Below are 22,686 nucleotides of genomic sequence, written 5' to 3'. Positions count from 1 at the left end.
CTTAGTGCAGTCCTCCTTCACTTACCTCATCCTTCCATTTTGCTTTTAAATGTCCTCATTTCTTCTGAGAAATCCTCACTTCCTGTTCTTCTGTCTGTAACTACACACCGTAATGCAAGGCTTTCTCCCTGGTGTGGAGAAAGCCTTTTGAGGGGGGAGGGGGCGAGCAGGCAAGTCAGGACACTCTCTATTTTGCAGATAGAGAAAGGAGCTGTGTGTTAGTGGGCGTCCTGACACTCCTGCTCGCCCCCTCAAGAGGCGTTCTCCACACCAGGGAGAAAGCCTTGCATTACTGTGTGGAGTTAGACAGAAGAACAAGAAGTGAGGATTTCTCAGAAGAAATAAGGACATTTAAAAGCAAAATCGAAGGATGAGATAAGTGAAGGAGGACTGCACTAAGGTAAAAGAAGCTATTTAGGGGGGGAAATGGTTTTCCTTTGCAACCCCTTTAAGGCCTCTTGGCTGTGGCTTGGCAACTTGGTTTCAGCTCCCTCCATACATTTTCTATAGGATTAAGGTCTGGAGAATGGCTAGGCCACTTCATGACTTTATTGGGCTTCTTCTTGAGCAACTCTTTTGTTGCTTTGGCGGTTTGTTTGGGGTAGTTGTCATGCTGGAAGGCCCACCCACGACCCGTGTTCAGTGTTCTGGGTGAGGGAAGAAGGTTCTTATCCAAGGTTTTACAATACATGGCCCCGTCCATTGGCACCCGAATGCGGCAAAGTCGGCCTGTACTTGACGAAGAAAGGGCCCCAAAGCACCTCTGTGCTTGACTGTAGGGATGATGTTCTTGGGGTCATAGTCAGCATTTTTCTTCCTCCAACACCATGCATTAAAATTCCATATAAATTAAGTGCCCAAAATATAAATGATATATCTCTCCATTCACCAACATGCAAATAATCAAACCGTAACAGGCCACTTGGTGATAATCTCCAAAGGAGAGCATCCCACCATCTACTTTAACCCCCTGGTATTGGAAGGTCAGATGGCACTCTAGTGCTCCAATCACGGTAGCCAATAATCCAAATACAATAGAACCCTAGGTGATCTCCTCAGAACAGAATCCACATGGACATGTATGCAAGAACAGACTTACAATAGTGAGATACTGTAAAACAGCTTTTATTGTAATTTTAAAATTACACTAACATGAGCAAAGGATATAGACTGGATTGACAAGCCTTTATTTGCAATGGACCAGCTGCTTTAATAGATGTCGATTTGTCTTTTTATCCTTTGCTTAGAGCAGTGGTCTCCAAACTGTGGCCTGGGAGCCAGATGCGGCCCTTTGCTTGGGTTTTATCCGGCCCTTGGGGCACTATTTCATCCACTGATGCCAACAATGTGGCGTAATTTCTCTTACTGACACAAGGGGGCACAGTTTTTCTCAATTACACCAACCAAGGGGGCATAAATTCTCCTACTGACACCAACACTGGGGCCCAATGACACCAACGATGGGACGCAAATCCTCAAAATGACACTAAAAATGGGGCACAATTCCTTTCAATTTCCCCAAGATGGGGGACAATTCCTCTCAATGACACCAACAATGGGGCACAGTTTCTCTCAATGACACCAACAATGGGGCAAAATGACATCAGTGATGACACCAACAATGGGACCCAATGACAGGGCACAATTACTCCTACTGAAACAAACAATGAGGTGTTAAGTTTTTCCCACTGACGTCGGGACCTTTTCAACTTCCACTGACCACTGTCTGGCCCTCGTAGACTCTGGAGGACAGTAAATTGGCCCTTTACTTAGAAAGTTTGGAGACCCCTGGCTTAGAGTATACTGTGGCTAGCAATACACCCTGCCGATACATTTTTATCTACCTTATTTTCTTACCAGAGCCCTCCTCCATCAAAGATTCCAGTTGACCTCTGACATACAAAACCTGATTAAAAGTGTCTAAAAGAACAACTGTTCTTGTTGCCTTGAGCAACCTCATTCTCAATACTCTGTATATAAGAATATCGATTTTGATAGTGATTAGTGATGTGCTCTCCATTTATTTTCATCATGCCTATAGTCTGATGCACTGGTCATTGGCCACAAATTACCATTTAGAAATTGCAGTAACAAGTGTGTGAAATATACAATGATTCCAATTTTAGATCTGTGTACTACTTACTACCTTGGAGAAGTTGAGCAGAACCTGAAAAAGGGGTTAATGAAATGGACAGGCTCTTGGAAAGCCAATAGACCTTTGCCAAGCTCATGTACTTTTACTGTTTGTCTTTCGGAGCTGTGGATCCTGTCCATGGTACAAAATGGAGCAGACACATGAGATTTATGTCCTGTGTGCACAATACAGCTCTTCATTCAACTCTGCGGAGACTCCGTCCTGGTCACAGCTTGGTGTGATACAGTAGCAGTAACTGACATCTTGCCTGTCTGTGATTGGATTGGGCCTGAGTGCAAGCGGAGTGAATCAATGCTAACACACATCTGCAAATAGATAAGTATAATAAAAATGCATTTCCAGGAACACACAGACTTCAGTTTCTTCTTTGGATAAAATGTGAAGTTTTTAAACAAACACCTCAGTATAGAATTACCCTTCTCATTGACATTGGCAGGCACATAGATTTTTTTTTTTCTTTCTTTACCTGCAGAATAAACGTGAATTGTTATTAGGAGATGGAGCTCGAGAAATGTTAGGAAGTATCCACAGTTAACCATTTTGCTTTGCTTTAAAATCCAGTATGCAAAAACTTTATTTCCAGTATGATTTGTGTGATTTAAACTGTGTGCCTTTTTTTTATTTTATAGGCATGGTACGCGGTGTGCGGGTGAGGTGGCAGCAGTTGCAAATAATGGGATTTGCGGTGTTGGAATAGCTTATAATGCCAAGATTGGTGGTAAGCATGTCGCTCAGAATATAATTTAGGGGGCAATTGATGTAGAAATTACTTTATAGAAACGAGCAACAGTCTCTTACCATTGTTTTCAGAGCAGGCAGTGTCGTATTTTTATGGTCACATGCTCAACTCTATGAAGGGAATTTACTAAGACTGGAGCAAATAGAACCTGTAGCATGGCAACCAATCGGCTTGTATATTTCATTTGCAAAGCCTAACTGAACAAGGTAAAGATTGAAGCTGATTGGTTGCTATCAGGGCTGGACTGGGACCTGGACTTAATCCAGACTGGCCCACTTTGACAGGTCTCTCCCATGGCGGCTGGACAACTCCCGCACCCCCCTCCCCCGGGCCACCCAAGCCCCCTCTCCCTCTTCACTAGCCGTTCTACTTTATTAAAGTAGAACAGCTGGTACTGGTACTCTTATAGGCAGTACCAGTGGAGAAGCTAGACATTATTTCTCCCGGGGCAAAGAATCAGTTCGGTGCCCCCCTTATGGGACAAGATTAGGCAGAAGTGAGAAACTCCCAGGCCATAGCTTTTGAGTCAGCTGTCTGTCCCCTCCCCCCATGCTCCCCTGTCGTCGTCCCTGCTCCTCTGGTCCTCCTCCTGCTTCTTTGTTCCCCCCCAGGTGAACGCTGCGGGGAGGGAGAGACAGAGAAGCCGAGGGGGCGGCAGTCTGCTGTCACTGAAGTCGGCTCACTGAGCCATCGGCCCCCTGGGAAACTCCCTGTAGTCCCAATGGCCAGTCCATCCCTGGTTGCCATGCACAGTTTCTTCAGATTAAGTCGTCTCCAGTTTTAGTCAATGACACCCATTGGTGTGGATTTATTAAAAAGCCAAATACACTGTGCACTTTGCAAGCGCAATTGCACGCTTTTCCCCAGAATTTAGTGAATTTGGTAAAGCTCTGTTGATTTCCATCATCCAATCATGTGCATGCAAAAGGCAGTTTTATTTTTACTTTCTGTACACCTGATTAGGTATACTTTACAAAATGAAACTTCGCCACATTCACTAAGCTCTGGGGAAAATGAGTGCAACTGCACTTGCACAGTGCGCATCCTGTTTGCCTTTAGTAAGTCCAACCCCCTCCCAGTGTAAAAGTAAAAGCAAAGTAACAGTGCAGCATTAATAACTCATTCAAAATAAATACCTCTACCTTAAACTTGCCAAAACAGGAAAAAATACATTAAAACTTGGTCATGAATTCATATAATTGTCCCAAAACACACACTACTCCAAAAATGCTGTCTTCAGTAATATTTCCAACACATATGAGGTAAATGGGGGTTCCGCCACTTTTTCTGCAACATTCAATCTTAAAAGGATTCTCATTCAACGTTTTGTTCCCAAAATTACAATAGCTCAAGAGGAGGAAAATTCCTAGTGCTCACTGTTGTCGTCATTATAAAAATATTTCTAAAAATGATTTCACTCACAAAAATACTGTGCATCGTTCAACAAATAAGGTGTTCATCAAAGTGCTCTTCACGCCCTGCAATCCAGTGTGTTTACTTAACACCAGTGGCGGCTGGTGTTGTATATTTTGGGGGTGACGAGACAAACGAGACATCCACCTGCCAGTTGGTCAGCCCTGCACTTACCCTATCTGCTTCTCAGGATTCACGGCGGCTTCCTTCTCAGTGGCTTCCCTCAGCCAGTGGCCAATAAGATTGCTTCTTCTCTCGGCCAATCGGGTCTCAGGACGCAAGTTCTGATTGGCCGGGAGGAGAATCAGGAAGACAATGGCTAATATTAATTCGCTGTTGTCACACAACTGGGTGAGCTCAGAAGGCAGTGCTCTGCGCCCCAAGCCCACCCTTTTTTTAAAGCTAATTGTCGCCTCTGGCTCTAATCATGTGCTTCTCAAAAAGAAAAATAAATTGTAAACGATGCGTATGGCACCCTGCATGTAGATTAGTGGGGCAGCGCCCCTAATGGATGGGCCACTACTGCTCCACACCCAAGTGCATTAAATCTGCTCACCTTTACCAAACGACCCCTTAAATTACAAGCGATCCAACAGCTTCTGAAGTTTACAAAAAGGTATGTCTTCCAATGGGCCCAATACTCCACGCAACAGACAGCTCAAGGGTTAATCACTGCACTTCTTCCTTGCAAGCAACCATATACAAAGAGAAAGAAGGGGGCCCATAGTGTGTTGTGATAGACCTTACTGGCCAAATCCACACAGAACAAACCTAGCCACCATAGAACAGGAAGTCTAAAAATTCTAGAAAAAAGTTTGCATTTTAGAGATGAAAAAAATTAAGAGATATATTTAAACATATTGCATTTATGTTATTTAAAAAAAAAAAAAAAAGTCTAATGTCTCTTCAGTTCAGTCCTCTTGGCCTGTTGGCAAACTGATCATTGTATAATTTTGGTTAAAAACTGGGAAATTCAGCATGACCATTCAAAGAAAACTGATGTGCAAATTCTAGTCCTACAGAGCAGCCAATTAAAGCTTGGTGTACATTAGATCAATAAAAGTTGGATCCTTATAGCGTTTTGAATGTAATCTTAATTTTTATATTCGTTTCTTTGATCAGTAGGAAATGTGGTTGTTCCCATCTGTAGAAAATTGGCTTTTTCCGAGATTAAAGGAAACCTGTAGTGTAGGAGTATGGTGGCTGCTGCTGACCTCTCCCTTGGAGAATGCTAGTTGCCAGCAAGTCACTCTATTTCAATGGCTTAAGTATTTTTTTTTTTTAAATGAACCTGAAATAAATATGCAGATCAGATGTTCAGAATATACCCTTTTTCTAATTTGCCAGCTTTTTTAGATCAAAGCGACAGACAGGTAACTGGTAAGCAATGGCAGCCTATAAATATCTCTCACAAGCTTTCCTTTTAATTGAAGCCACATTGCATCAGATTTTGGAGCTTCTTTTTTGAGCCAATTTGCTGTCAACATTAAATGTAAAAAAAGAAGACCTAGTGACTGTTTGTTTTAATTCCATTGAGTACACCTAGACAAATAAACGGTTGAAAGTAGAGGATAGAGCAGAGTATTGGAACCTCTACCACAGTGGTTCTCAACCTTCTAGTCCCGTGACCCCTTGATAAACTTTTCCAAGTTGTGGGACCCCTAACAGTAAAATTATTTTTGTAGCATGGGTTGTCAGCACCCAAGGCAAGACAAGTAATTTGTGCCTAAACCACAGACATTTAGCGCTCCCTGAGTCCTTTTAATGGCAACTTTAATGGCAACTATAATCACACTAACGGTGTCTCCAACTTTGTGGTGTCTCGCAGCAGTGACACCTATGCCGAAATCAGGAGATGGGGTCTCCCCTAGTCCTTCCCACTTCACATTCCTCACCAGTCAGCCAACCTCTAGTCTCTGCCCCCAGCCATGCTGTGAACTAAATGGGCAGCTGCGAAGAGGCTGAGTTTGTGGCCGCTGGCTCCAGGGACAGCCCTGCTGGGTGGCTGCAAAAAGGCTGGGAGAGCAGTGCGGGCTTCAGGAATAGCCCAGGATTCGGTGACCCCTGGCAAATTATCATTTGACCCCCAGGTTGTGAACCACTGCTCTACCAGGATCTTTGTTTTTTGTGTTCTCCACTAGGGAGATTCACTCTATAGTGTCCCGGTAACATTGATGTTAGCGATGAGCTCAATCATTTTTGCATGCTCTTCGAAAACCTATGTGCCCGAGCCCACCAGGTATTGATCACCTGTAAACGCCCAATCATCTGCAGCTAAGGCGTTCCCCACCCTTCAGCTGCATTTGTACATGCTTCTTGTAAACTTGCAGCTGTGGGACGTGCAGTGTCCCCCACTGCAGATTATCAACCCGCCACTTCTTGGTGGGCTCAACAATAAGGATGAGCTCTGGCGTGTTCGCAAAGTCCACGTGCAGACCCCGCCAGAAAGTCGGCCCTGTGCTACGCTAATCACAGGCAGTGAGACATTTCCTGATCTCTGCAGCCGAGCAGCGGGACAATGTCTCCCTGCCTGTGATTAGCGAAGCGCAGGGCCGACTTCCTGGTGGGCTCTGCACGTGGACTTTGCGAACACGCCACAGCTCATCCTTCCTCAACAAGACGGATTCCGAAGATCATTCAAAAATGACTGAGCTCATCGCTAAATGCCACCAAGATTGAAAGTGAGAAAAAAATCGCTGATTTTTATTTGTCACCAAAGCCGGAATCGAGAGGGAATTGTCAATTGGGGGCAATTTTCTGGTTACAACTATCTGAGAATTTTAGAGAGTTTTCCCTCTTCTTGTGGTGCCCGAAAAACAGGAAGTAAAGGATACAGAGTTTTTTCCTGCTTTTTCTGAAATGGGGGGGGGGGGGTTGGTTTTAGATAAAACACCAATCAGCCATAACTTTGACCACTGACAGATTGAGTGAATAACATTTTCTCTGTACAATGGCATCTGAAGTTTTGGTGGGATATATTAGACCGCAAGTAAATATGTTGTCCTTGAAGTTGATTCAGGGGACCTGTGTCCATAGCCAAAACCGCCTACAATGGGCACATGAGCATCAGAACTGGAGCACAAAGCTATGGAAGAAGGTGGCCTGGTCTGATGAATCACATATTTATTTTACATTATGGATGGTCGGGTGTGTGTATGTCGCTTACCTGGGGAAGAGATGTCACCAGGATGCACTGTAGGAAGAAGGCAATTTGGCAGTGTGAAGCTTTGGGCAATGTTCTGCTGGAAAACATTGGGTCCTGCCATTAATGTGGATGTTACTTGACACATACCACCTGCCTAAACATTGTTGCTGACCAAGTACACCCCTTCATGGAAATGGTATTCTCTGATGACAGCGGCCTCTTTTCAGCATCTGTGGTCTGATCTATGGAGGTCTCACCTTGCAATTTACAGGACTTGAAAGATTTGGCTACTGATAGCTTGGTACCAGATACCACAGCCTACCATCAGAGGTCTATTGGCATCCATGCCTGATGGGCCATGGCTGTTTGTGTGGGGAAAAAGGGGGACCTTCTGAGTATTAGGTGGGTGGTCAAAAAGTTATGGCTGGGGGAGGGGGTTGGGTTTCACATTTCAATCTGGCCTGCAGTTGTAGTCTGTGAATCATGAAAATGGTTTTGGCACAGTTTCAGTCCTAAATGGACCACTCTAGACCAATGGTCATTAACCCGATTCTCAGTGCCCACTAACAGGCCAGGTTTTATGTTTTACCTTGGGGAGATGCAGACTAGAATACTGCAATCACTGAGCAGCAAATGATATCACCTGTGATGTGATTCTGTTATCTTGCAAACCTGGCCTGTTGGTGGGCCCTGAGGACAGGGTTGATGACCACTGCTCTAGGCTACCCAAATGTTCATGTTTAGGCACTGGGAGGAGCGAGTCGAGCACACATGCTGCAAATGGTCATGATGTTTTCCTAGAGGGGGATAGTAGTGATCAGATTTGTGTTCTAACTAGGGTTGTCCCGATACCGATACTAGTATCGGTATCGGGACCGATACCAAGCATTTGCCCGAGTACTTGTACTCAGGAAAATGCTCCCGATGCTTCACCCAATACTTGTACTGTCAGTGGTGATCAGTGTGTGGGGAAGTTACAAGCACCGATCAGCGCTGTATAGATTTAAAAGTAATTTCTCCACTTCTCTCTTCACCCCCCCCCCCCTGCGCGGCTTTCAGCTGCTTTAAAATCAGCGGTGATCGGTGCTTGTAACTCCCCCACACACGATCACAGCTGACTGTCCTGTGTCCTCCAGCCCCCCTCTGTTTTGCTGCAGTCTCTCTCCCTCCCTCCGTGTCCCCCCGTGTTTCTCTCTCCCTCTGTGTATCCCCCCGTGTGTTTCTCTCTCCTGCCGTGTATCCCGCCGTGCATCCCGCCGTGTATCTCTCCCCTTCCGTGCTCCTCCTCCACCCCCTGGAAATGTCAGGATGGAGAGCGGGGTAGGAGACGGTAAATCCGGCTCCTTACTGCTCCGAATGGACAGAGTCAGTGATCACTGACTCTGTCTATTCACATAACTAAAACATTGTAAACTGTGATTACAATGTTTCAGTTTATGAATGAAGCTGTCTTCTCTACATTCATTTTCAGCGCAGCTGATGCTGCTGAGAAAGGGACTGGGGAACATGTGTCCTTAGTCCCTTTCCCTGTCTCAAAGGGGAGATGTCAGAGGTCTGTTAAGACCCCTGATGTCTCACCAAAGCCCCCCAACAGGGCTAAAAAAAAACCAAAAAAGTATAAAAAAAAATATTGTAGAAAATAAAAGAAAAAACACACTGACACGGTCCACCCTCCCCCCCCCCCCCCCTTAAAAAAAAGAAAAGAAAGCATTATAAATAAAAAAAAATTTAAAACATTTAAAAAAATTTAAAACAAATTGTTAAAGATAAAAAAAAAAACTACTGACACATGTGCCGCTGTCGGTATTCGGTATCGGTATTCGGTATCGGCGAGTACTTGGGAAAAAAAGTATCGGTACTTGTACTCGGTCTTAAAGTGGTATCGGGACAACCCTAGTTCTAACCTGGCTGAATGTCTTTTCCCCAAAATCTGTTTGGCTAGATTGTCTTCAGCTGCTCTTTGAACTTGATTGTCCAGTTCACATATCGGTTATTTTGGGTTTTTACGGTAACATTTTTTCACATGCCAGCAGGGGTGTTTCTATCTTGGTTAATTTTTGCATGTGAATCTTCATCTTTCAATCTGTATATTTCATGTATGTAACACTGAAGAAAAACTTTAGTCCCGCATTCCATGATGCAGAATTTTATTCTTCTTTTGGGCAGGTGTTCGAATGTTAGATGGTGAAGTGACTGATGCTGTGGAAGCAAGATCACTGGGTCTCAATCCTAACCACATCCATATCTACAGTGCCAGCTGGGGACCAGAGGATGATGGCAAGACCGTGGATGGTCCAGCCCATCTAGCAGAAGAGGCTTTTGTCAGAGGGGTCACTCAGGTAGACTTGAATTTTTATTTTATTTTTTGTCAATTTTGTAAGCTTTGCATTGATGTCACATCTAGGGTTTTCCCATTATTTTGTAATAGTTTAACGTTTCTAAAACAGCCAGGTGATCAGATTCATGTGATCTCTTCCCTTGTAATACTGTGTGAATAGAACTTGCAGGTGCTTCATTTTCCAGGCATTGTTTCTGTAGCTGGAGACATTCAGCACAACCGTGCCAGAATGTAATCTTCCTCTATCATAACTTGTCAATAAAACATTTTAATTACTCTTTTCACATCATAAAATGGCAATTACTTTTCCGCTCTGAAAATATCAGGCCAAACGGGGAATATATTGTTCTTCTATAGTTAGATTCTTTTTTTTTTTTTTTTTTTACCTGTAATGCCGCAGAGTTGCTTGACAGGTTTTCTCTTCCAAGGCATTTTAAAGGTGAAGCACAATATATTTTTACCGTAGGATCTCTCACTGAACCTTCCAAAAATCAATTGCGCGGTCGTGCGATGTGGCTCCCAAACATAATTGCCATCCTTTTTTTCCCCCACAAACGGAGCTTTCTTTTGGTGGTATTTGATCACCTCTGCGGTTTTTATTTTTTGAGCTATAAAAAAGCGACAACTTTGAAAAAAAAAAAGCAATATTTTTTACTTTTTGTTATAATAAATATCCCCAAAAATATATAAAAATACGTATTCTTCTACATATTTTTAGTAAAAAAATCGCAATAAGCGTATATTGGTTTGCGCAAAAGTTATAGCGTCTACAAAGTAGGGGGTAGTTTTATGGCATTTTTATTTTTTCTACTAGATATGGCAGTGATCTGCGATTTTTATCGTGACTGCAACATTAAGGCAGACATTTTTGACGCTATTTTGCGACTATTGTCATTTATACAGCGATATACAGTGCTATATTACTGTGATTACTGTGTAAATGTGACTGGCAGGGAAGGGGTTAACCAGTAGGGGGCTAGGAAGGGGCCAAGTGTGTCCATGGGAGTGATTCTAACTGTGGTGGGGCTGGGCTACCACTGACACGACACTGATCATCGCTCCCGATGACAGGGAGCAGAAAATCAGTGTCCTGTCACAAGGCAGAACAGGGAGATGCCTTGTTTACACAGGCATCCCTCTGTTCTGCAGCTCCGTGACATAATCGTGGGACACAGGCGGACATCAAGTTTGCGGGTCCAGCGGGCATGGCAGACATCGAGTCCACGGGTCCAGCGGGCACGGTCACAGCTTGTGCGTGCAAAATTCAAAGCAACGTGTATGTATATGTATATGTGTGTGTGTGTGTGTGTGTGTATATATATATATATATATATATATATATATATATATATATATATATATATATATATATATATATATATATATATATATATATATATATATATATATATATATATGTGTGCGTGTGTGTGTGTATATATATATATATATATATATATATATATATATATATATATATATATATATATATATATATATATATATATATATGCCATTCTGAGGACGTATATGTTTGTGACATGGTCGGCAAGCTGTTAAATAGTTGTTACAAAAGTCATGGTGTAATTGAATGTCATTAAAAATTACCTTTCCTATCCAATCTGCAGTTGCTGTAAGTTTCTGTAAACTTCAATGCAATATGGAAACCTGGAGGATTTCTGTACCCAGCTGGTGTACAAAACATCTCCAAAAATGTAATTTCCTGCTTGTATGATTGGCTCGCTGATTTTCCCAGAAGTTTGCACTAAGTTACAGGTCAAAGGCAACCCCGGCATAAGGAATGTCAGTTTTGGTGAGCATACTCCCTAAGGGTTAAATACTTCTGAGGGGATGCATACCCCGCAGCTTTTCTCAATAAAACACCGAAAGTGCAACAGGCAATTCTAATTAACCAGGCCTTTCATTCAAAATCTTATCCAAACAACATAATGAAATAAACAGAGAAAACTTTAGAGAAATTAAAATCCCTGCCATATACATCGATCACCCAGAGAGATTTTTTTTTTCCTTAACAAAAATGGGGTTAAACTTTAAAGCGGAGGTCCACCCGATTTTTGTTTTTTAAAAGCCAGCAGCTACAAATACCGCAGCTGCTGACTTTTAAAAAATGGACACTTACCTGTCCAACGGCCGGCGATGACGGCAGCCGAGGCCGAGCAATCTCTCGTCTCTCGGCTGCCCCCGCCGCCATCCTCGGTGAGGGAATCAGGAAGTAAAGCGTTTTGGCTTCTCTGCCCGGTTCCCTACAGAACATGAACTAGTATCGCGGTGAGCCCTCACTGGTTCCTGCTCTCTCCTAGGACCAGTGTGTTTCCCAGGAGACAGCGCGGGGGGGGGGGGGGGGGTGAGCGGCGTGACTCCCACAGGAGTCTATGCCCGGAAGTGACTGCAAATACCTGCACCACCCTCTCCCCTGAAAGGTGCCAAATATGACATCCGAGAGGGGGAGGGTTCCGAAAAGCAGAAGTTCAATTTTTGGGTGGAAATCCGCTTTAACTGGTAAGACATCAACATTAATCAGAATTCCCAGTTCCTTTCAGCTACTACAAAGCTTGTGTTCCGATTCTCCTGGTGGATTCCCAGATCGTAGGGTGCACAAATAAGTGTTTTATTGGGACTGTGGAATCTTCACTATAAACAGGAGGAACCAGAATCTGCTAAATGGAAATATCGTAGTTTTCAGAGCTGCAAGAACAGACTGACGATAGTCCAGTTTGTTAGGATGGCCTTTAAGAAAAAAATTGGTTGTCATCGTAAAAGGTTGGCAGTAAAAAGAATAGATTGGATATGAAAATGGAGTGAGGGGTATGTGTAATAAAAACATCAAGAAAAAAAGCCACACAGAGACCTATATTGTTTTGGATGGAAGATCTATCCCTATTGCTTTTAGGCTTGTGCAGTCGGGCTTTGTTTTTCCTCTGCAGATTCTCTTCAGGTGCAGTGTGGATGACCATTTTAGGCTGTTTGACCTGTTTCGTTTTGGATTTCTTTAGATCAGGCCCGTCGCTACAGGACAGGCAAAATAAACAATTGCTTGGGGCCCCCGAGCTGACCTGGGGCCCCCAACTTCCCCTTCCCAGGCTGTAGCTTGGCCGAGCTCCTACTCCTACCTCCTGGAGTCCTGTCATTCCGGCCAGGTACCACACGTGGTACAGGAGATTCAGTTTCCTGTTCCCGGCCGGACTAACAGGAAGTGCACACTGAGTGCTCACTTCCTTTCAGTCCAGCCGGGAACACAGGAAACTGAATCTCCTGTACCGCACGGTGCCCGGGCACTATCTGATAGGGGACAAAGGACCCATAATGATAGAACACCGGATTGACAGGAGGAAGAGGAGCTTGGCCACGCTACAACGGCGGCCTACAGGGAAGAAGGGGAGGTGAGAATAGAGAAACATAGGGACTGGGGAAGAGTAAGTACATGGGTGTAAAAAATTTGTGAAGCGCTAATGTAGGCTTTACGTGCGGGAGGGGGGGTGATTGGGGGCCCCCCAATTTTGCTTGGGGCCCCCAAATTCCTTCAAACAGCCCTGCTTTAGATGCATCAGTTCCTACTGAGATGTGATTGTATTGCATGCAAGAAAAACACAGCATGCATTTTAGCAGCATTCATTGAAATGCAAAAGCCAATGTTTGTCAACAATGCCCATCTGCACATGCCGTTACACAGCTGTCTGAGAGTAAACTCATAAGTACGTTGCTTATGTCATCAGTTTGTGTTTTGTTGCTCGGACAGGGTCGTTATGGTCTTGGCTCTATATATGTTTGGGCCTCTGGGAATGGCGGAAGAGAACGTGACAGCTGCAACTGCGATGGATATACAAACAGCATCTACACACTGTCCATCAGCAGCACCACCCAGTATGGCAATGTACCATGGTACAGCGAGGCCTGTTCCTCAACACTGGCTACCACGTACAGCAGCGGGAATCAGAATGAAAGACAGATTGTAAGTATTGTCTCTCTACACTCTTTCCTCTCACCGCTAAAGTCATAAGAAGGATGACTTTGTTCCCTTGTATTGCCAGTTTAGAAAATAGCATGGAATTTGTGATTTAATATTGGGATGCAAGCTGTAATCTTTTATATAGAACAAGGAAAAGTTAGATCCCCCCCCCCCCTTTCTGGCATATTTCACCTGACTTCCTGGCATGTCGAATATTGGTATATACATTTAAAGAAGAATTCCAATTACCATAACAACAAGGACAGGCCACCACTCAACCGACCCAGTGCTCGTTAAGGTATATAGCTTCAGCCAGCACTGCTCCAGCAGCCACACACAATCTGACGTGTTTCACCCTGCCCTCTAGGGCTTGGTCATAAAGAAGCTCTATGACTAAGCCCTGATGGGAGGGTGTGGCTGAGGCCATACACCTTAACAAGCACTGGGTCGGTTGAGCGGCGTCCTGCCTTCGTTATGCAGGCACTCCTGGATTGGTAATGTTGGATGCTTGCTTCCATGCTCTGAGCACCAGTGGGGAGTTACTCATATTTCTAGATTTGATCGACACTGTAAGCTTTCCAAGGTCACTATGCATATACCATACCTGTGGGTATCTAACCATAGCTTAAGGAAAAATTCCAGGTATGGATATTTTTATATATGCATTTTCCATACCTGTGGTATCCCTCTAGAACAGGGGTACCCAACCTTTTGAAGCCAGAGGGCCACTTAAGCGACTTGGTAACCGGTCACGGGCCACAATGAGCGAAGCAGATGGATGGCAGGTCCATGTCCGCTCTGCATATGCAGAGTGTATACGGACACAACCCACTATAGTGTTTTTTTTTTTTTTGTGGATTGGATTGGAGGTACTCCTGAGGGGGAATGGAGGGTCCAATTGAGTCGAACTGGCCGTGTGAAAGGGACCCAAGGCTGCTTTCACATTGATGCGCTGCGGTTTACAGATGCAACGCAGTGTACCTTTTGGCTTTCCTGCACTTTGCAATAGACTTCTATTTTATTTTGCAGGTTTGATGCACTTTCAGGAAGCTTGCCAAACTCGCAGCTATTAACAGAAGTCTATAGCTCAGTGCAGGTAACCCGCAGGTGCACTGCTCTGCATCTGTGGGTCAGGTTGAAAGCAGCCCAGTAACCACTGCAGAAGAGATATGCCCATATATACACTGTGATTTTAGTAAAAAACTGACCTTTAATTATTCTATTCTATTCCATCTTAAAGCAGGAGGTCGCAGGCCACATCAGAAGGCTCTGTGGGCCACTGGTTGGGCACCCCTGCTCTAGAAGCTGGAAATCACTGTAGTATAGGGTGACTAGACAACCCCGGTTTCCGGTGACAGTCCCCGGATTGAAGACACTGTCCCCGGACCAAGTCTGTCCCCGGTTTTGTCCCCTGATTAGATTTAAACAGGGGCTGGGGCAATCTCAAAGACAGTCAGTGCAGAATTTAAAAATAAAAATTCTGAATTGCACACCCCCGCTCCGACACTCCTACTAGCTTGGGGGGTGTATGTTTGCCATTATCTGTTCCTCTTTCTGATAATCATGTGCTGGTCGGAGCGGAGGGAATATTTTCTTCAGTTTCGGGTGCATGCCCATTCAGCTCCGCTCGCATGTTCTTCTGCCTTGGCTCAAGTCCCGGCCAGTCCTTTGCCTGTTTATTTCCTTGCCTTCCCTGGTGCAGTGATCTTCTTCCGCTCCCCACTCAGTAGTAGCCGGGGCCCGGAGAGTGAGACTTGAGAGGCTGTGAGGCAGGTTAGCGGTGGCGACGGGCAGAGAGTCGCTGATTGCCGCCATTACTAGTAAAAAAAAAAAATATGTCCCTGGATTTCATTTTACATTCACTACTCCAGTGATCTCCACTAGCTTTGTGCTGAGTAGCTACCCGGCTGCATTGTGAACACAGGAGGGTCCGCTGCTTGGCCTGGACACTGTTCAGAGGATGCTTTGTATTTTCTGTACTCAGAATGCAGCAGGGCAGTCATTTAGCACGGGACCTGGAAGCTCATGGTGGTTACTGGAGTAGTGGTATCTACAGTGAATTCCAGCTTCTAGAAGGATCCCACAGGCAGGGCCAATCCGCCCTATAGACTCACTATGCAAGCCACTTAGGGCCCCGCAAAGATGCGGAGGGCCCCCCAAATTACTAGAGGCCCCGCTTAGTGAGAAGTCATTTTCAGCCCTTCACCCCGTTTATCAACTCACTGGCTGCATGGGAGAAGAGGTAGGAAGTCAGCACCCCCGCTTCTCACTTTAATGTAAGATGTAATTTCCGACAACAGGACACCCCATCCCCCCGCTTCTCAACTTTAATCTTTAATGTGACATGTCGGCGGTGCCCCCCATACCCCCCCCCCATTTTGCTTAGGGCCCCAGGGAGGTCAGGATCTGCGCTGCCCACAGGTATGGTATATGCATATGTAAAAATATCCATACCTAGAATTCTTTTTTAAGATATGGATAGATATAATTTTGATAAACTACAAAGGCGTTTGGTAATCTTCCTTGGCAAACAAAAGCAGTGCTTAGAATGTGACCACCTGGGCTGTAATTATGTTGCACGAGCTCCGTTATTTGAATATATTTCATAACCTGTAGCTCTAGATTGCCGCACATTTGTTTATAATTCATCTGCTTTTTATTACGAGCAACATCTGTTGACTGCAAACTAATATGGTGCGAAGATTTTGTTCTATGGGCAATTAGTTGCATGCAAAGTAATATTGGTTCATTATGTTTTAGTTTGAAGGAGGGGTGCGTTTTTTTTGTTACTAATCCTATTGTAGCACATGTAATTGTGATGTAACCCTTTATACATTGGGCTCTTTGTTTAGTAACCTAGTGAACCAACAAAGAAAAATATGCTCTCAGTTGGCTATTTGCAATAAAGCTTGGTTGCTGTAGTATACGTATTTTTAATCGACTAATAAAGATTACCGCGCTTAACGAGGCTTAACCTGCTGTGTGTTTCCACTATTCCTTTCCCTTTAAACTCTCCCCTGCCTCATTTGTCACGTTAGTTTGAATCGGCAGCATTAGACTGGACTGCTTCCATCCTCTATCTGCCAGTTGGACGCCCGTGTTCCAAGCGTGTTCTTTTCTGTTTGCTTTGCGGTTCACAATGCATTCATAATGTTTCAACATACAGGCTGAACAAAGTGTATTTGTTTACGATGGCCCCAATCCAGTAGATTTTGGATAAAGATATAGATGGTCAGTGTAGCCTGTTCATGTTTTATTATTTTTTTATATCATTTGATAACAGTTAGTGAAATTGGTACTGATGTGTACGATGAATAGTTTTCATGTGTGTATTTTTATATTTACTTTTAAAATGACAATTTTTTGATATTTGGTAGATAGATTTTTTAAAGTGGTTTTAAATCTTTGCATATACCCAGGAAAATAACCAGTCTCAGGCATTCCTCAGGCCCCGTACACACGTCCGAGGAACTCGACGGGCAAAACTCATCGTTTTGCTCGTCGAGTTCTGTGTGAAGCCGCCGAGGATCTCGGCGAGCCAAGTTTCCTCATTGAACAACGAGGAAATAGAGAACATGTTCTCTATTTGGCTCGACGAGGAACTCGACGGCTTCCTCGGCCGAAAGTGTACACACGGCCGGGTTTCTCGGCAGAATTCAGCGCCGATCGAGTTTCTGGCTGAATCGTGTGTACGGGACCTCAGAGGTTAAGCAAATTCTCCTACATATACTACATTGTCAGAAGTATTGGGACGCCTGCCTTTAGATGCACATAAACTTTAATGGCATCCCAGTCTTGGGCCCCTTTCACACGGGGCGGATCAGTAATGATCCGCCCCGTGAACCTCCGCTTGCTCAGCTGGGATCTCTCCGTTGATCCCTGCTGAGCCGGCGGATGACAGGGCGGTCCCCGCACACTGTCTTTTCTCCGCTCTCCCCTATGGGGGGATCGGATGAACATGTTCACCAAATCCGATCCGCCAGACGGATGGAAAAGTAGGTTTTTCCTCCGTCACACTTTGGCGGATCTTAGCAGGTCCGATTTCAGCTCGCATGTCACCGCTGACATCCACGGCTCCATAGAGCGCTCTGAACGGGCGCTCTGTGTGAAAGAGCCCTAAGTCTGTAGGGTTCAATTTTGAGTTGGCCCACCTTTTGCAGCTATAACAGCTTCAACTCTTCTGGGAAGGCTGTCCACAAGGTTTAGGGGTGTGTCTATGGGAATATTTGACTATTTTTTCAGAAGCGCATTTGTGAGGTCAGGCACTGATGTTGGACAAAGAACGCCTGGCTCGCAGGCTCTGCTCTAATTCATAAGGAGGAGAGAAGCGCCAAGCCAATCCTTTAAACAGCTTAGGAATTTATTCAGTATATAAGTATAAAACAACACAAAAAACTTGCGTGAAAAATGTTGGTGCACTTGCAGAGTGCTAGAGCGGGTGGGAACTTCCACATGCAGTGTCACAGGAGCACAGGAGGGCCACCGGAAAATGTCTCTATTGAGGGATCTACGAGCGCCGTGTGTTAGCTGCAGCTGGAGCCTCGATAAGCCTCATGGAGATGTTGGCTGTGTGTCTCTGGGTGGGAGTGGTCCAGAGCTGCAAACTGGGGAGTCGCCCACACGCTTGTCTGGCCAATCGGAACTCGTCGTCTTCATCATCCGCTCTAATTCATCCCAAAGGTGTTGTATTGGGTTGAGGTCAGGACTCTGTGCAGGCCAGTCACATTCCTCCACCCTAAACTCGCTTATCCGTGTCTTTATGGACCTTGTTTATGCACTGGTGCACAGTCATTTTGGAACAGGAAGGGGCCATCCCCAAACTGTTCGCACAAAGTTGGGGGTATAAAATTGTCCAAAATGTTTTGGTGTGCAAACGCCTTCAGAGTTCCCTTCACTGGAACTAAGGGGCCAAGTCCAACCCCTGAAAAACACCATAATCCCCCCCCCCCCTCTTCACCGAATTATTTGGACCAATGCGCAAAGAAAGGTCCATAGAGACATGGACGAGTGAGTTTGGGTAGAAGAACTTGACTGGCCTACACAGAGACCTGATGGAACACCTTTGGGAAGATTTAGTGCAGAGACTGTGAGCCAGGCCGCCTTGTCTAACATAAGTGCCTGACCTCACAAATGCGCTTCTGAATGAATGGTCAAACATTGCCATAGACACACCTAAACCTTGTGGACAGACTTCCAAGAAGAGTTGAAGCTGTTATAGCTACATAGCGTGAGACAACCCAATATTGAACCCTATGGGCTAAGACTGAGATGCCATTAAAGTTTATATGCGTGTAAAGGCAGGTGTCCCAACACCTTTGACAATATAGTGTATGTTGTACATTTCTCTCTCCTCCCCATGGTTTCAAAATTCACTAATAAAAGGCAATTTCTAAGCTCCAGAAGACAGGGGTCTGATGTCCCACAGTGCACTGCAAAAGGAAGGAAGCAGAGTGTAAATTGAGACTTGAGTGGAGGGAAAGGACACACCCCCTTCTACACAGTCTCAAAGGGAAACATGCACAGCTGAGGCAGTCACCCGCTGTGTGCTGGAGGGGGCAGGGCCATCTTCTGACGTTCTGTAGTGTCGCCATAGACTGTCAGAAGTGACTCAGACAGAGGAATGATAGAATAAGCAGAGCCACTTAAAGCAGAACTTCACACTAAGGTGTATGTTTAATAAACCGTGATAAGTGGAGATCATGATGATCACGGCTGATCACTGCTTATCACAGAGCATTGCCGGTTTAATAAACTGTGATAAGGAGCAGAGAACATGTTCTTCACTTCACATCACAGCACATGGATGTTTTGTCACAAACGGCCAGTTTAATAAACCGTGATCTGAAGATTTCACAGCTCTTCACCTGAAATATCTCCCTTCCAGATTCACCAGCTCAGAGGTGGAGAATCTGGGAGAGAAGCTGGTGTGATAAGAGGAAGACGGCTTATTTCTTCCTAATTTCAACACCAGTGGGTTAAAAATGAATATTAACAACAATATACGTGTGTGTGTGTATATGTGTGTGTGTGTGTGTGTGTGTATATATATATATATATATATATATATATATATATATATATATATATATATATATATATATATATATATACACATACAGTATCTATATAACACGTGTGTGTGTGTGTGTGTGTGTGTGTGTGTGTGTGTGTATATATATATATATATATATATATATATATATATATACACACACACACATATATATATACCGTATTTATCGGCGTATACGCGAACTTTTTTTCCCTTAAAATCAGGGCAAAATTGTGGGTGCGCGATATACGCCGATACTTGCTTCCCGCACTGTGTTTGAACTTTGCCGCCGATCCCTGCTTCCCGCGCTGTGTTTGAACGCTGCCGCAGACATATACCGAGCGCAGTATACTCGGGTACAGTCGGCCAGGCTCGGCTCCCTTCTAGGTTATGCGAGAGGAGCCGAGCGTGCCCGAGTGTACTGCGCTCGGTATATGTCGGCGGCGGCGGCGTTCAAACACAGCGCGGGAAGCAGGGATCGGCTCAGAGACAGCGCAGGAGCAGCGGGGAGGACACCACGAAGGTCGCAGACGGACGCCAGACCGGACAAGGCCGCCGATGGACGCCAGGCAAGACACCAAAACTGTAAGTAATAAAAAATAAATAAAATTCAGGAATTTCACGTCCAGAGTAGGGGTGCGCGCTATACGCGGGTGCGCACTATAGGCTGATAAATACGGTATATATATATATGTGTGTGTATATATATATATATACACATATATATATATACACACACATATATATATACACACACATATATATATATACACATATATATATATACACACATACATATACATACAGTATTTATATATATATATATATATATATATATATATATATATATATATATATATATATATGTGTGTAATTTTATATATATATATATGTTATCACATGTCTGAAAACATTAATTACATGTTCTTTTAAACGTTAGTTTCACTGTTTGAATTCGGGTGCACCATAATCTCACAATATCTCATGAGATTACAGGCAGTCCACCCACTTTTACACAGATCTCGGCTGTTTTCAGAGAAAAAACTTCACCTCTGTTCTCCCTCTGAGAACTGAAGTTCTCAGTTTATTAAACCGGCTGCAGAGGAGATAATTCTCCTCATGAGAACTGCCGTGAACTGCTGTGAACTGAACGGAGAAAAAACTTCACAGTTTATTAAACGGACACCTAAAGTGGAAGTTCCACTCTTTTTCCTCCTTCTACTCTCCTCTTTCACATTTGGATGATATTTCTTTTGGAAGAGGGGGGAAGTGGGTACCTAGTTTTGGCAGGTTTCTGCTCCATTTCCCATTGGCTAGGGTGGCAATCCAAGCGGAAGTTCTCCTCCTGTTGGGCAGTTATACATCATCATTTGATGCCAAGGGTGAACTTTATCCACAGTACACAAGAAAATATATTCATATTTTTGAAGAACAAATATGTTGAAAGACAATTTCCATGTGTGTAATTTTTCACAAGACTCTATGGGCCAAATCCTCAAAAGAGATACGACGGAGTAACTGCTGTTACGCCATCGTATCCCTGGTCCTAACTATGGAACTGATCCACAGAATCAGTTTTCCATAGTTAGGGAGAAGATCCGGCATGTGTAATTGAATTACACTGCCGGATCTTAGGATGCAGTACCGCATCAGCCGCTGGGGGCATTTCGTGTCGAAATGCCGCCTCGGGTATGCAAATTGGCACTTACGGAGATCCACGAAGCTTTTCTGCTTAGTTTTTTCTCCGTAAGTATTAAGTTGCATACGCAAAATTAGGGCTGCTTTTACATGGTGTAAAGTTAGTACACCATTTAAAAGCAGACCCTTCTGTCTAGCGACGCGTTTTTTTTTCGAATTTTTTTTTTTTTCGACGCAACTTTATTGACCCGTCGCAATCCACAAAGCCCGGCGTAACATAATTTTGCGCTATGCACGTCGGGAAAATGACGTCACGAGCATGCGCAGTACGGCCGGCGCGGGAGCGCGCCTCATTTAAATGGGAATCGCCCCCATGAAATGAGGAACGCCTTGCGCCGGCGGAATTTAAGTTACACGGCCAGAAATTTCTAGGTAAGTGCTTTGTGGATCGGGCACTTGGGTAGAAATTTTAAGGCAGTGTAACTTAAATTAGAAATTCGCCGTTACGCCGGGTCTTTGTGGATTTGGCCCTATGTGGTTCTGGGATGGGGGATTCAGAATTTAGGCAGTTTGAATCAACTTGAGGGCCAGGCAACTAGCATTTCAGAAGAAGTCTATAATGACAGACTCCATATTTCTCTTGGTACCAATTTTCTGCCGTATTTCGCTATGTTTTATTTTTAGAACACTTGGGTCCAATGTCTATAGACAGATGGGAATTTTATCATAAATATTTTTTTCTGCTCTTTAAAGTATACCCATTACTCTAATGAAAGAGATGGGCAGATGTTTTACACGCTGAATTTCAGAAGATGCAGCATATAATATGCATTGGAAATTGTTGCGTCCGTTTATACCACACCTGGTCCAAATTAATAGTTCACGTAAATAGGTTTTCAGCTTACAATATGCACTTGAACTATCGGAGCGCGTTGGTGATAAATCTATGATGTGGTCCCCTGCTGCTAATCTTCTGAGCTGTACATTTTATATCTTATGTGAACACAATTAAAGCCCAAATATACTTTCAATTTAAAGCAGCTAAATACATTCCAGGTGCATCAAAACAAGATTTACAGTTTGTTTTCTTTATCAGGCAACCAGACTAGAAAAGCCTGTCCCCTCCCACCATGCAAAGGATGAAGGAGACGGACCCTTGCTTTCTTTGTTAAAGTGGATGTCTCTTTGCAGAGGTCTAGCACAGTGTTTCTCAACTCCAGTCCTCAAGGTGTCCCAACA

General features: G+C 44.1%; 1 protein-coding gene across 1 annotated transcript in view; it reads left to right on the top strand.

The window, feature by feature from the left end:
* FURIN (furin, paired basic amino acid cleaving enzyme) overlaps nucleotides 1-22,686 on the top strand; it is a 362,179-nt gene that overhangs the window by 286,160 nt on the left and 53,333 nt on the right. Inside the window, exons 7-9 of the mRNA XM_040342487.1 lie at nucleotides 2,785-2,873; nucleotides 9,619-9,791; nucleotides 13,548-13,760. Coding sequence (XP_040198421.1) covers nucleotides 2,785-2,873; nucleotides 9,619-9,791; nucleotides 13,548-13,760 — 475 coding nt within the window. The remainder of the gene's footprint in view (nucleotides 1-2,784; nucleotides 2,874-9,618; nucleotides 9,792-13,547; nucleotides 13,761-22,686) is intronic.

This window comes from Rana temporaria, chromosome 3 (assembly GCF_905171775.1).
Source record: "Rana temporaria chromosome 3, aRanTem1.1, whole genome shotgun sequence".
Taxonomy (NCBI): Eukaryota; Metazoa; Chordata; class Amphibia; order Anura; family Ranidae; genus Rana; species Rana temporaria.
Note: the sequence above shows the minus strand (reverse complement) of the source record. Positions and strands in the feature narration are given on the sequence as shown.